Source organism: Babylonia areolata, chromosome 25, assembly GCF_041734735.1.
Source record: "Babylonia areolata isolate BAREFJ2019XMU chromosome 25, ASM4173473v1, whole genome shotgun sequence".
In the NCBI taxonomy this organism is placed as follows: Eukaryota; Metazoa; Mollusca; class Gastropoda; order Neogastropoda; family Buccinidae; genus Babylonia; species Babylonia areolata.
In genome coordinates, this window is record NC_134900.1 from 36,207,878 (window position 1) to 36,220,122 (window position 12,245).

Here is a 12,245-nt window from a genome sequence, read left to right on the forward strand (position 1 = left end):
TGGTGCACAAAGCATAGGTTAACTGTCATACTTGACAATCTGTGGGCAAAAGGCGCATAGGCGAAACATACCTGTCTTGCCCAAGTTACATCCCCACTCTCTCAGCCAAGAGGATTTTAGGACCGTCAGCATTAGGATGGTTCGCAAAGGCCAACTAGCCCCCAAGGCAGCAGCACTAAGAGCCAGTGCAATCTTGCCTCCTAGTTTGAGAGTCATAGTCCTTCACAAAAGACATGAACTGTAAATGATTTCCCACTGCCGTGGAGAAACCAATGATCATACAGCTCTCACTTTGCTGTTGGCCAAACTGTAAGCTTACGTCAGTCTGTGATAGAAACTGAGTGTTGGGCCTAATATAATTACAATGTATAATTATTATCAGTGTTGTTATTATCATATTATTATTGTCATTATTGTGATCTGCAGGCACTGGGGTACAGCAAGGAACTGGCCAATGAGCGTGCAGGAAAACCCCAGATTATCGTCGAAGATGAGGGACAAGGCACAGTACGTTTTGAAAACTTTGATCATGTACATTGTCGCTTACTGCTCAGCCTGCCACACAGGGCTGCAACAGTTCTTAGAACACTGACAGTATTGATGCCGTCACAAAACACTGACAGTATTGAGGCCATCACAAAACACTGACAGTTTTGATGCCGTACAACCAGAAAAGCAAGAAATCATGGAAAAAAGAAAATTAGGCACAAATATGGCCATCCGTGTGCGCACACACACACACACACAGCACAATACACACATTTGTCATGCACATGTGCACATTCACTCGCTATCAGTTGATGTATTATTCACTTCTTTTTTTCTTTCTTTTTCTCTCAGTCAGTCTGTTCTTTCCTAAATACATTTAGATACCCTGAAAATCAAAGATTTAGTAAAAGGTCATCCACATATGATCACTTCACTTGTTTTCAGATTTGTTTCATTAGTTTGTTCTTTCGTCAGTGTGGTTTGTAAAATATCTGTAAATATCATGATTTAGTAAAGGGTCATCTGCATTTGCAGACGATAACGTTGTCTCTCCTCTCCTCTCCTCTCCAGCCAGTCTTCTCCTCTCTTTTCTCCTCCTGTCTTGTCTTGTCTTGTCTTGTCTTACATGATCGCTTCATTGCATGCTGATGAATTTCATAATTTGTTTCTGTGCCCCTTGTTTGAAAACATTAGACAAAAATGTTGGTCGCATACTTTAGAACCCGCCCACACTCCGTAAAATTCTACTTATTGTTTTCTGAAGAAGAAAATTGAAATTTAAAAAAAAAAAATTTTTTAAACCTCCAAAGAGTACTGTTAAAATTGAAATCCTTTTCTCTTCCCTATTTATTGCTTTTCAATAGAACTTTGACTGTTGATAGAGAAAAATAGCCGAGTACTGTGGAAATTTTAAATGTTTTAACGTTTTATTTGTATGTGGTTTGCATTATTATTCAGTTACTGAGGAACTTTACTTGTTGATTTGCATTTGCATGTTGCTAAAGTTAGCTTTTTTGTTTGTTTTTGACGTCACTCAGCCACTGATACTCTCCCCCCCCTCCACTAGACTTTGAGTCACGGTCTGGACGCAAGTCATTCGGATGAGACGATGTCCCGTGTGCAGCATGCACTTAGCACACGTAAAAGAACCCACAGCAACACAAGGGTTGTTCCTGGCAAAATTCTGTAGAAAAATCCACTTCGATAGGAAAAACAAATAAAACTGCACGCAGGGAAAAATATCAAAAAATTGGGTGGCGCTGTAGTGTAGTGACACGCTGTCCCTGGGGAGAGCAACCCGAATTTCACACAGAGAAATCTGTTGTGATAAAAAGAAATGCATATATACATACATATATACATATGGTGTATGTAAAAGATGTCCAGGGGGCATGTGAAACAAACTTCTTGTCTTGCCTTGGTTTTTTTTTGGTTTTCTTTACATGTTCCATCAATTTGGTTTCTTCATCAATGCATTTGAACATCACATAAATGTAAAATTGAGTAAAAGTTCACTTTATCTTTTATATGTTACGTTTCTGTCCTTTCAATTTCATTGACCCATAGAACACCTGTACCTTGGTTCAAACCACCTGACGTCAACCTCCTTGAAAGTAAAAGTGTTTGTGGAGGAGGTATTTGACGTCAACCTTCTGGAAAGTAAAAGAGTGTGTGTAGGAGGAATTTGACGTCAACCTTCTGGAAAGTAAAAATGTTTGTGTAGGAGGAATTTGACGTCAACCTTCTGGAAAGTAAAAATGTTTGTGTAGGAGGAATTTGACGTCAACCTTCTGGAAAGTAAAAGTGTTTGTGTAGGAGGAATTTGACGTCAGCCTTCTGGAAAGTAAAAATGTTTGTGTAGGAGGAATTTGATGTCAACCTTCTGGAAAGTAAAAGTGTTTGTGTAGGAGGAATTTGACGTCAGCCTTCTGGAAAGTAAAAGTGTTTGTGTAGGAGGAATTTGACGTCAACATTATGGAAAGTGAAAGTGTTTGCGTAGGAGGAGGAATTTGACGTCAACCTTCTGGAAAGTAAAAGTGTTTGTGTAGGAGGAATTTGACGTCAGCCTTCTGGAAAGTAAAAGTGTTTGTGTAGGAGGAATTTGACGTCAACATTATGGAAAGTAAAAGTGTTTGTGTAGGAGGACTTTGACGTCAGCCTTCTGGAAAGTAAAAGTGTTTGCGTAGGAGGAGGAATTTGACGTCAACCTTCTGGAAAGTGAAAGTGTTTGTGTAGGAGGAATTTAATGTCAACCTTCTGGAAAGTAAAAGTGTTTGTGTAGGAGGAATTTAATGTCAACCTCCTGGAAAGTAAAAATGTTTGTGTTGGAGGAATTTGACGTCAACCTTCTGGAAAGTGAAATTGTTTGTGTAGGAGGAATTTGACGTCAACATTATGGAAAGTAAAAGTGTTTGTGTAGGAGGAATTTGACGTCAGCCTTCTGGAAAGTAAAAGTGTTTGCGTAGGAGGAATTTGACATCAACCTTCTGGAAAGTGAAATTGTTTGTGTAGGAGGAATTTGACGTCAACATTATGGAAAGTAAAAGTGTTTGTGTAGGAGGAATTTGACGTCAGCCTTCTGGAAAGTAAAAGTGTTTGCGTAGGAGGAGGAATTTAATGTCAACCTTCTGGAAAGTAAAAGTGTTTGTGTAGGAGGAATTTGATGTCAACCTTCTGCAAAGTAAAAATGTTTGTGTAGGAGGAATTTGACGTCAGCCTCCTGGAAAGTGAAAGTGTTTGTCCTTGAAAGTGAAAGTGTTTGTGCAGGAGGAATTTGACAAGTACCTGGACCAAGAGGCAGAAGAGGAGCAGAACTTTGACGCCGCTGACCCAACTAAGGAGTTGTTCCGGCTTTCAGATGCTTCAGGCAAGATGAGCTTCTCCAGTGAAAAGACCAGCATCATCAGAAAGTCGGACTTCGACAGCAAGGTGGGGTGGAGACTCGTAGTCTCACTCAGAAGCACGCGCGCACACACACACACACACACACACACACACACAAAGCATATGCATGAGTGCGCACACACACACAGAGGCACACACACACACACACACACACACACACACACAAAGGCCTGACCAGCAGATTGGATTTATGTGCTAGTTATTGATCTGCTTTTTCCTGTTTTTAAGCAAATACAGATAAGTTTGTATGCTCTGATGTCTCCATGAAAGTGAAACTAAAGGGGTGGTATTTCTTTTCAGGATGTGTTCATTTTTGACACCAAGAGTGAGGTGTTTGTTTGGATCGGCAAGCAGACCACTGTCGCCGAGAAGAAGAATGCGATGACCTATGCTCATGTGAGTTATTGATCGTCAGTCCATTCGTTTTCCCTGCCTAACCCTGTCTGTGTTGTGAAGCTCGACAAGGGATTGTGTCCGGAGAGAGAGAGAGAGGGAGAAACACAGAGAGACAGGAGTGTGGAGTGTGTGTGGGGGGGGCTGTTTTGCTTTGAACTGTTGTTTATTAGTGAGAGCATATTCTTTACAAATCAAACGCTTTGTATGATTTATGACCTTGACCTTGATGCTCGCCTTTCTTGGAAGAACTTTGCAAGAGGAATGCAGGGGGATTGTTTAACATTGGAGACTACAGGGAGTTGTTTAATATTAGGGTATATATAGGGGGTTGTTTAACAGTGGGGACTACAGGGAATTGTTTAACATTAGGGTATATAGGGGGTTGTTTAACTTTGGGGAATACAAGGGGTTGTTTAACATTGGGGAACTTTGGGGGTTGTTTAACATTGGGGAATACAGGGGGTTGTTTAACATTGGGGAATACAGGGGGTTGTTTAACATTGGGGAACTTTGGGGGTTGTTTACCACTTGGGAACAGGGCTGGGGGTGGTGTGGGTTAACAGTGGGGAATAAAGATGCTGTGTTTTTTACCTGTGTTCCAGAACTACCTGCAGAAGACGGATCACCCGCTGATTCCCATCACCTGTCTGAGTGAGGGGTCCAAGAACTCCGCCTTTGAGGCCGCCCTGGCTGCTTAAACATGCGTAGATCTTTTTACCCTCACTCCACTGCATATGTACATGTGTATATACGAAGATTCTTGTTCACCCGCTCACACACACATGCATGCAGGCATACACACGTATACATACACTGGCGCATGCATGCATGCACACACACACACTTGTGTGCATACACATGCACGCACACACACACGCATGCACGCACACACGCGCACACACACACACACACACACACAAACTGAATTGTAATCAGATCATAGCTGTCCAGTTGTACATGTAATCTGGATCCTGTCAGCTTCTTGGATCTGAAAGTTGATCGATGTGTTTGTTCAGAGACCTGTGTTCATTAAGTTCATTATGTTCATCGGTTCATCATGAAGGAGCAGTGGAACACTGTGAGCTGATTGGCTGCATGTTGGGAGATCTGCTGGATCAGACTGACACTGAAATCATGACAGCGTCCAGAAAGTCAAATCGTGTCTTGCTCAAGACATACCTGAAGTCATAGGCTGATGCTGATAAGCCACAACTGGTGGTTTACAGATTTTAGGATTGCAGGCTGTTAATGTTTTAGATTGTTTATGCTACTGGTTTTTTGTATCATGGATTCAAGAGACACTTCAGATTGAAGGTTGGTATGCTGTGGTTTATGTGTGTAGATTTTTTTTTTTTTAACTGTTAAATGAAAATGATAACAGATTGTGCATTTTGATTTTGAGAGATATATGGATTATAGACTTGTGCATCTTAACTCATTAAGCACTGCGCCTGAGCGTTGCTCTGGTATCAACATTAAAACGTTTTTCACATTCCTACGTATGCATAAACTGCAAGGAAAGGGAACTTACTTCAGCAACATTTCCGAATGTGTCCACACGAATTTGGAGGAAAAAACTGGTTTTATTTTGTTGTTGTTGTTGTTGTTTTTTCCTTCATCAGTGTGGCATAGAAGCCTGCAGAGGCTATAGAATCCTTGGGTTTGAATGGGTTAAACAGATATGCAGCAATTTATGTATGTTGATTTCAAGAGAAAGCACTGGTTTTAAACTGTTACATCATAAATTGATATCCTATAACTGATGTGTAAGACTTCTACAACCAATTACAGTCTGTGTTAGACAGACAGGGAGCAATCAGCAGTTGTCTGAGGCACATTTGTAAGATACGTTGTCCAGACAAAATTAGAAATTGAAGAACTGTGGCAAAGAGGGGGACGGGAACCAGTGGAGAAACAGATCCTGAGACGAAAGTGGGGATGGACTGGCCATACCTTGAGGAAATCGCCATCCAGCACTACACACCAGGCCCTGACCTGGAACCCCCAGGGGAGAAGGAAGAGAGGACGGCCCAAGAACAGCTGGAGGCAGGACACTGAGGCAGAGCTAAAGAGGCTGGGATCCAGCTGGAGGGATGCAGAAAGGACAGCCCAGAGTCAGTTTCAGTGAAGAAAGATTGTTGATGGCCTATGTTCCACAGGGAGCGAAAGGACTAAATGAATGAATGAAAAAAACCAATAAACTGATATGTAGTGATTTCAAAGAGGCACCTTGAACTCTAGATTATTACATCACAGGTTGATGTGCTACTATTTTTTGCAAGATGAATTCAAGGAATAACTTACTGACCTGTAAGCTGGGATATTACAGTGATACACTACAGCTTACGTGTGATGAAACTTTGACAAGATTTATCTGGAATCTGCTTCAAAGTCATATCTGAAAATCCATCCTCTCAGCTATTTTTAATTTCTTCAGTGATGTGCATTTGTATGCTTTCAGGATAAAACATGCTGTGATTAGTTGATTAGTGTCAGAAAAAATGTAGAAATAATTATGCACTAAAAAGCAATCCCCCCCCCCCCCCCCAAAAAAAAAAAAGAATATAAAAAAAAAGCATGAAGTCAGTAGATTTGGATCTAATCACAAGATGTGTTACTCATTTCAGTCAGGTGTGAATGCAGTGCTGTTGCAGAATGGACAATATGACTTGATGGATTCAAAGAGTATTACAGTATTTCTGCAAAACGTGACCCAACCAGTGGTGCAAAACTGCATGACTAAATATTTACCTTATTCACTCTTGTCATTCATCTTATTTCAAGACTGTGCTGAAACAAGATTTCATGTTGCTTTATAGTTTTGCTTCAGTGTAGAATGCTAGAATAATAATGGATCACATTTCACCTTGTTTTCTCCAAAAGGGGCTGTCTGTATCAGTGTGTTCCTATAGCAGCCAAAGAGATGCTCCTTATTCACAGTCATTACCTGGCATGAAATTACCCATACCCTCATTACCTCCCCCTAGCTCCTCCCCCCTCCCCAAATTTTCCTTACTTTTACTCAGAAGCGCTCATTCTGAGTGCATTACTGTATGCACACTCATCACATTTACATATACATTGGCGTGTGAAATTCATCTCACTGAAAAATTCAGTTCAGGCAACAAGTATATCAGATGGTCTCTAACAGTGACACAGTTGTGCACTAACTGGTTCACAAGGCCTATGCTGGGAAAAAACAAAAGCAGCATACAGATACACATCATTCGTCAATTCGCAATTGCCAGTTTACGTCTCACACATGTCGAAGTCTCTGCTGAACGCCCTTGTATTTCGACATGCATCAAAAGCTGTCTGTGATATTCATCACACAGAGAGAGAGTGTCAGGAGAATAGAATTGTTAGAACTACAAGTATTTCAGAAATGTATCTGCTGTTTATACTGAATGCAGAAATATATCCAGGAATATTTACACACATGTAACCCCTCAGTCAGAACTGTGCCATCACGTATAATTGTTTGCCTTTGAACAAAGCATCACGGGAGGATCACTGCCAACAAAATGCACATTGTGATGAATATCAGGCATGGCATGCAGAGGTAAAATCTGCGCTCTGCTCTATTGCAGCTCGAGAAAGGAAGACCGCAATCGTGGCTCCTCAAGCAGTCAGTGCATGTGACAGACTAACCAAGGAGTACAAAGGAATAGATCCTGAAACATATATCTAGTTTTTAATGATTCTTTTCAATGCTCAGACTGCTGAAAATCAATAGTTATGATGCCCACACTCATGTTATTGTGTGTTAGTTGTAGGATGCTCACTTTTGAGATATCCATGCTGCATGTTAAGTAGGCAAGAAACGTCATCGCCTTGACGCCAAAAAGTGGCAGCTTTCTGTACAGCTGTGTGTGAATTATCAAAGCATTTATCAGGTTATGGGATCTTCACCAAGGTTCAGTCAAACTCTAAAGGTTTTATGTATTGAATGCATTGGTTTGAAATCTTAAATCAGTGTGTTTTGTTGATGTACGTTTTTTTTTCCCCATTTGCATTTCAAAAGCTATTCTTATTTTCTTTGTCTCAGTGAATGATTGCTCAGTTCTTGCACATGTACCTACCAGTTGTTGTTGTTGTTTTTTTATTAACTCTTATAGCACCAGCTGTTTTGAAATGTGATGCTGGCACCACAAGGGTTAATGCACTTTATTTCTGTAGTTATTCTCCTTTTTTCTTTTTTCTTCTTCTTAAAAGTATAATCACTGTATTTCTATTATCACTGTATTCTGCGACTCTAAACATATTTTGACCTTCCTTTATCAATGAGCAACCCGTAGCAAGAGATGCAAAAGTTCAGATTCTTTTCCTTAACACACTGCTGCCTTACTTTCATTCCCCTGTCCGTCTCCTTCCCTCTTATTTTCTTTCCCTTTTGTCTTTCCATTTAAGCATATTTTCTGCTGAGTCATTTCAATACTCCCATGTTTGTAGTGTTGAGAAATACAGAAGGTACACAGCGTTTATTTGTTTCAGAAGCCATTCTGTGACACACTTGAAACAAGGGGGTGGTTGCATATAAGGAAGTATCAGTATCAGTAGCTCAGGGAGGCATAACTGTGTTCGGACAAATCCATATACGCTACACCACATCTGCCAAGCAGATCTCTGACCAGCAACGTAACCCAACGCGCTTAGTCAGGCCTTGAGAAACAAAAAAAAGATAAATGAATATCTAAATTAAAATTTTAAAAAATATTTTTTTCAAAAGAAAAAAAGGAAAGGGTTAGAGAAGAAGAAAACAACTGGAAGAAGGGGGTAACAATACCTTGCATCCTTCAGAGACCAGAAAGCATCCAGCTTATTAAAGTGTCGCATTGCCTGTGGAGACTTCAGACATCATTGTCGTAACCCACCGTTTCTCTGTTCGGCTTCAGTCCACTGGCTTTGATGCCATCCATGCCTTTCTCTTTTTTCTTCTTCTTTTTGTTTTTAGACTGAGTTTGAGACTTCAAACATCACTGTCATAACCCACCGTTTCTCTGTATGGCTTCACTCCATATGCTTTAAATGCCATCATACCTCTTTTTTTTCCTTTTTTTTAAGACTAAGTGTTATACTTTATATTAAGCAAAAACTTTTCTTTTTTTTTTTTGTCAGTGTGTGTCTTTGCTCACCTTGCTTCTGGTCCTGATACGACCTTGTGTGGTCGGTCAGCTGGAGTGTGTGGGTCAATGTTGATGTTGATGTCGATGTCATTGGCCTCTGTATGTATGTTAGTACCACCAGCTTTCGTTGGTGGGTGTGTATGTGTGTGTGTGTGTGGGGGGGGTCTGGAGGGGGGGGGCCTGGGGGGGGGGGGGTTACACCCTTCGCATTCCTGCACAGCAAAGCACAGAGGCGTGTTTTGTCCACAGGTGGTCCTGGTGGAGCGAGGTGTGCTCAGCCAAGAGGAGGAGTTGAACTCTCTCACTTATTGTATTTTTAAGTTTAGACTGTCCCCCCCCCCCACCCCCCCGCTCCTCGCCCATCCCTAACCCCCCATTCCCTCCCTTTGCAATCAGCCTCTCTCTCTCAGACACACACATGCACACACACGCACACACGGAGAATATATTTGTATATATATATATATCTATACACTGATACTTTGAACACACATGCAAGCACACACACACACACACACACACATATATATATATATATATCAATAGATAGATAGATGGATATTAATTCTTTAGGATTTCATGACAATAAATGAAGTGGGGTCAGTTCACACACACACACACACACACAAACCCCTCCGCCATCACCCCCCTGAAGTTCAGATTTAACTCCTTTGCTTCTTGGGTGTGGCATCACCTGCTGACAATAAACTGTTTTAACAGTATACATTGTGCTAAAGGAATAAGTGTTTTAAAGAATGTAATAATGCTGTGACAATTAATAAATGGAATGTTCTTATACAATACACAGGTTTTTTGTTTGTTTTTTATTCCGTGCATGTGTGTGTGTATGCTTGTGTGTGTATGTGGTAGGGATATTATAGAGATAGATAATTATGTTTATGAGTACGAGTTTATGAGTAAGGGAGCTAATTAATACACCAGGTTAAATATCATCCAAGGGTTAGTTGCTTCCCTTGTTTATTCTCATTCGGTTTCTCCCACTATTCTTATTTGGATTTAGGCATATTCTGATACGGTTAGGTTTGAATGAAAAACAGTTCACTAGGCCAGATGCAGGCCACAGGACAGTTCAGTGCGCGTTGTCTGGGGAGCAGAAGGGGTCTTGGCCGGTGTGACTTGCTTCCATGCTGGAGGGTAGTGAAGTTACTTACTACCCGTACCCGGATGGTCAGACTGGCGGTCAGTGTGGTGTACACATGTGCCTCTGCTACATTCGTGGGGTATGTGTCATCTCTGTTATGACTTGAGACATTTTGTTTGTTTATTTTGTTGGATAACTGTAACCTAACTTAGTTATCAGTAACTAAGTGATTTATGGTATGCTTATATTACAGTTGTTATTGGAAACATAACTGCTGTGTTTTGAAGGAAAAATTGTGAATTAACTATGCTCAGCAAGTATGGTTGGACTATTAAAGTATTAAATTAGGTTTCTGGTATGGCGGAAATCTTAGTTGGTATGTGGTAAACTGGTTGACAAGCCTTGCCTATTTTTGAGTGATTATATAATACTGAACTGTGTTCGTGCAGTATGATTAGGGTATGGATGGTGATGATTATTATTATTGCTACTACTACTGTCAATAATGTTTTTTTGAGATTTGCCTAAGAGTTTAAGTTGAAATGAAAAATGTAATTCTTCACTAAGTTAATAGTGGAGTGTGTGTATTACTATTAAGTGAGGATAGACTAAATTATTATTGTGACAATTATTATTCTACATTCACTCATTATTTTAGGTTAGTAAAGTTATAGGTAATTTGATTGGTAACTGCAACTATTAATCTTAGCCAAGAGATATGTTGGCTGACGTGTGATTGGAGAGAAAGAGTAAAGAGTGATAGTATGGATTTTAATATAAGAATTTATAAAGAGCACTTATAGTGCAGCAGCTGTAACACACGGGGTTGGGTTTTGTGTGTGTGTAATGCAGGGATTTGTCTTCGTTTGTTTTGTTCCCTTTTCTTGTGGATGGTTCATGGGAACAAAAGGTGTCCGTCTTGAACCGAACCCCGACTCTGGTGTGGTGTGGTGAACGAGACGCATACACGCACCCTGTTACAAGTGGCGCCCAATATGGGACACGAAGGACAACACCTGCCGCCCCTGCGGAACCTTCCACCCTGTGACGCCACCACCCCAGCCCAGGTCACCATCCAGGCAGCGTACTGCCCCAGAGCCAGCCCTACACGGTAGTCTGCCGTGTGTTCAGCTGGGTCTGCCTTGGTCTGGGCGGGCCGCGCCTGCTCACAACTACCAGTCAGCCCGCCACCCCTACGCTTCGCCCTCAGCAGTGGACGTCACAGCTCCAGCAGCCATCATCCACTGTGATCAACTCTTCCATCAAGGGAAGTGACTTTATTTTAAAATGCAAACATGGACTGATTTATTGATTGCTGAATCCAGAGGGTAAATGGCCAGAGACTTTCTGCGTCACATTAACTGTGCCCACATATAAATGGAACTGAACAGGGCTAGGACATCTGGAAACGATCAGTAGTGAACTGACATTTTAATACCATAATCATACAGTGGAAAGGCAGGAGAAGAAATCTACATTATTTCTTTTATGATTGAGTGGAAAGCCAGTACTTTCAATATTGATGCTGCCTGATGTGTTATAAAACTCTTCACGTTGACGGGAGCCGTCTAGGTGAACAGGATGTTTTCATGGTATTGGTAGTGTGATGAACTTGATACTCCAAGACATCTATATGATCTACTAAATGCTGACTGATGGTGATATGTTGCCAGTAATTTTTTTACATACTGGAAACTATTGTAACTATTTTTTTTTCTGACTTTGCACCAAGGTTGAAGCAAAGTGCAGTGATACTCACTTAACACGTTGACATTCTTTTTTGTGGTATAGTGAAAAGCAGTTGAAAACTATTATACTATAGTGTGACAACTTGTATCCATAGACTCCTAATTTATTGGGGTGTTAATTTTTTTTACTTGCATACTTACAGTTAAGTGCTCATGCTCACTGTGGATGCTGCTGTTGTTGACACACTCCTCATACTGTCAGTGTCATACAAATTACTATTGATTTCACATTAGTTATAATTGGCTATCCATTACCTTGGGGCCAGGTTCATTAACACTCTCAAATCCAAGAACATGGATATCACGGAAGAAGAAAAGCGACTGATCGCCTCGTTTAGGAGCTTGGGAGCAGCACCCAAGGCGGATACAAAAGAAGACCTGAAGGCCTGGATGTTGGCATACACTGCCTCACTCCAGGAAGATTCTACCCCAGGGGCCTCTTCGGCTAGTGAAGACTCTGCGCAGCAGAAGAAGGAACCA

The 12,245-nt window shown here is 41.0% G+C and overlaps 1 protein-coding gene across 2 annotated transcripts in view; it reads left to right on the forward strand.

Annotated features, from left to right (window-relative positions):
• Positions 1-9,072, forward strand: part of LOC143299378 (gelsolin-like protein 2) — a 39,587-nt gene extending 30,515 nt beyond the window's left edge. For both annotated transcript variants that reach the window (XM_076612543.1, XM_076612542.1), the window contains 4 exons: positions 427-507; positions 3,256-3,417; positions 3,694-3,789; positions 4,392-9,072. In XM_076612543.1, coding sequence (XP_076468658.1) covers positions 427-507; positions 3,256-3,417; positions 3,694-3,789; positions 4,392-4,487 — 435 coding nt within the window. In that variant the 3' untranslated portion in view covers positions 4,488-9,072. The remainder of the gene's footprint in view (positions 1-426; positions 508-3,255; positions 3,418-3,693; positions 3,790-4,391) is intronic.
• Positions 9,073-12,245: the final 3,173 nt, after the last annotated feature.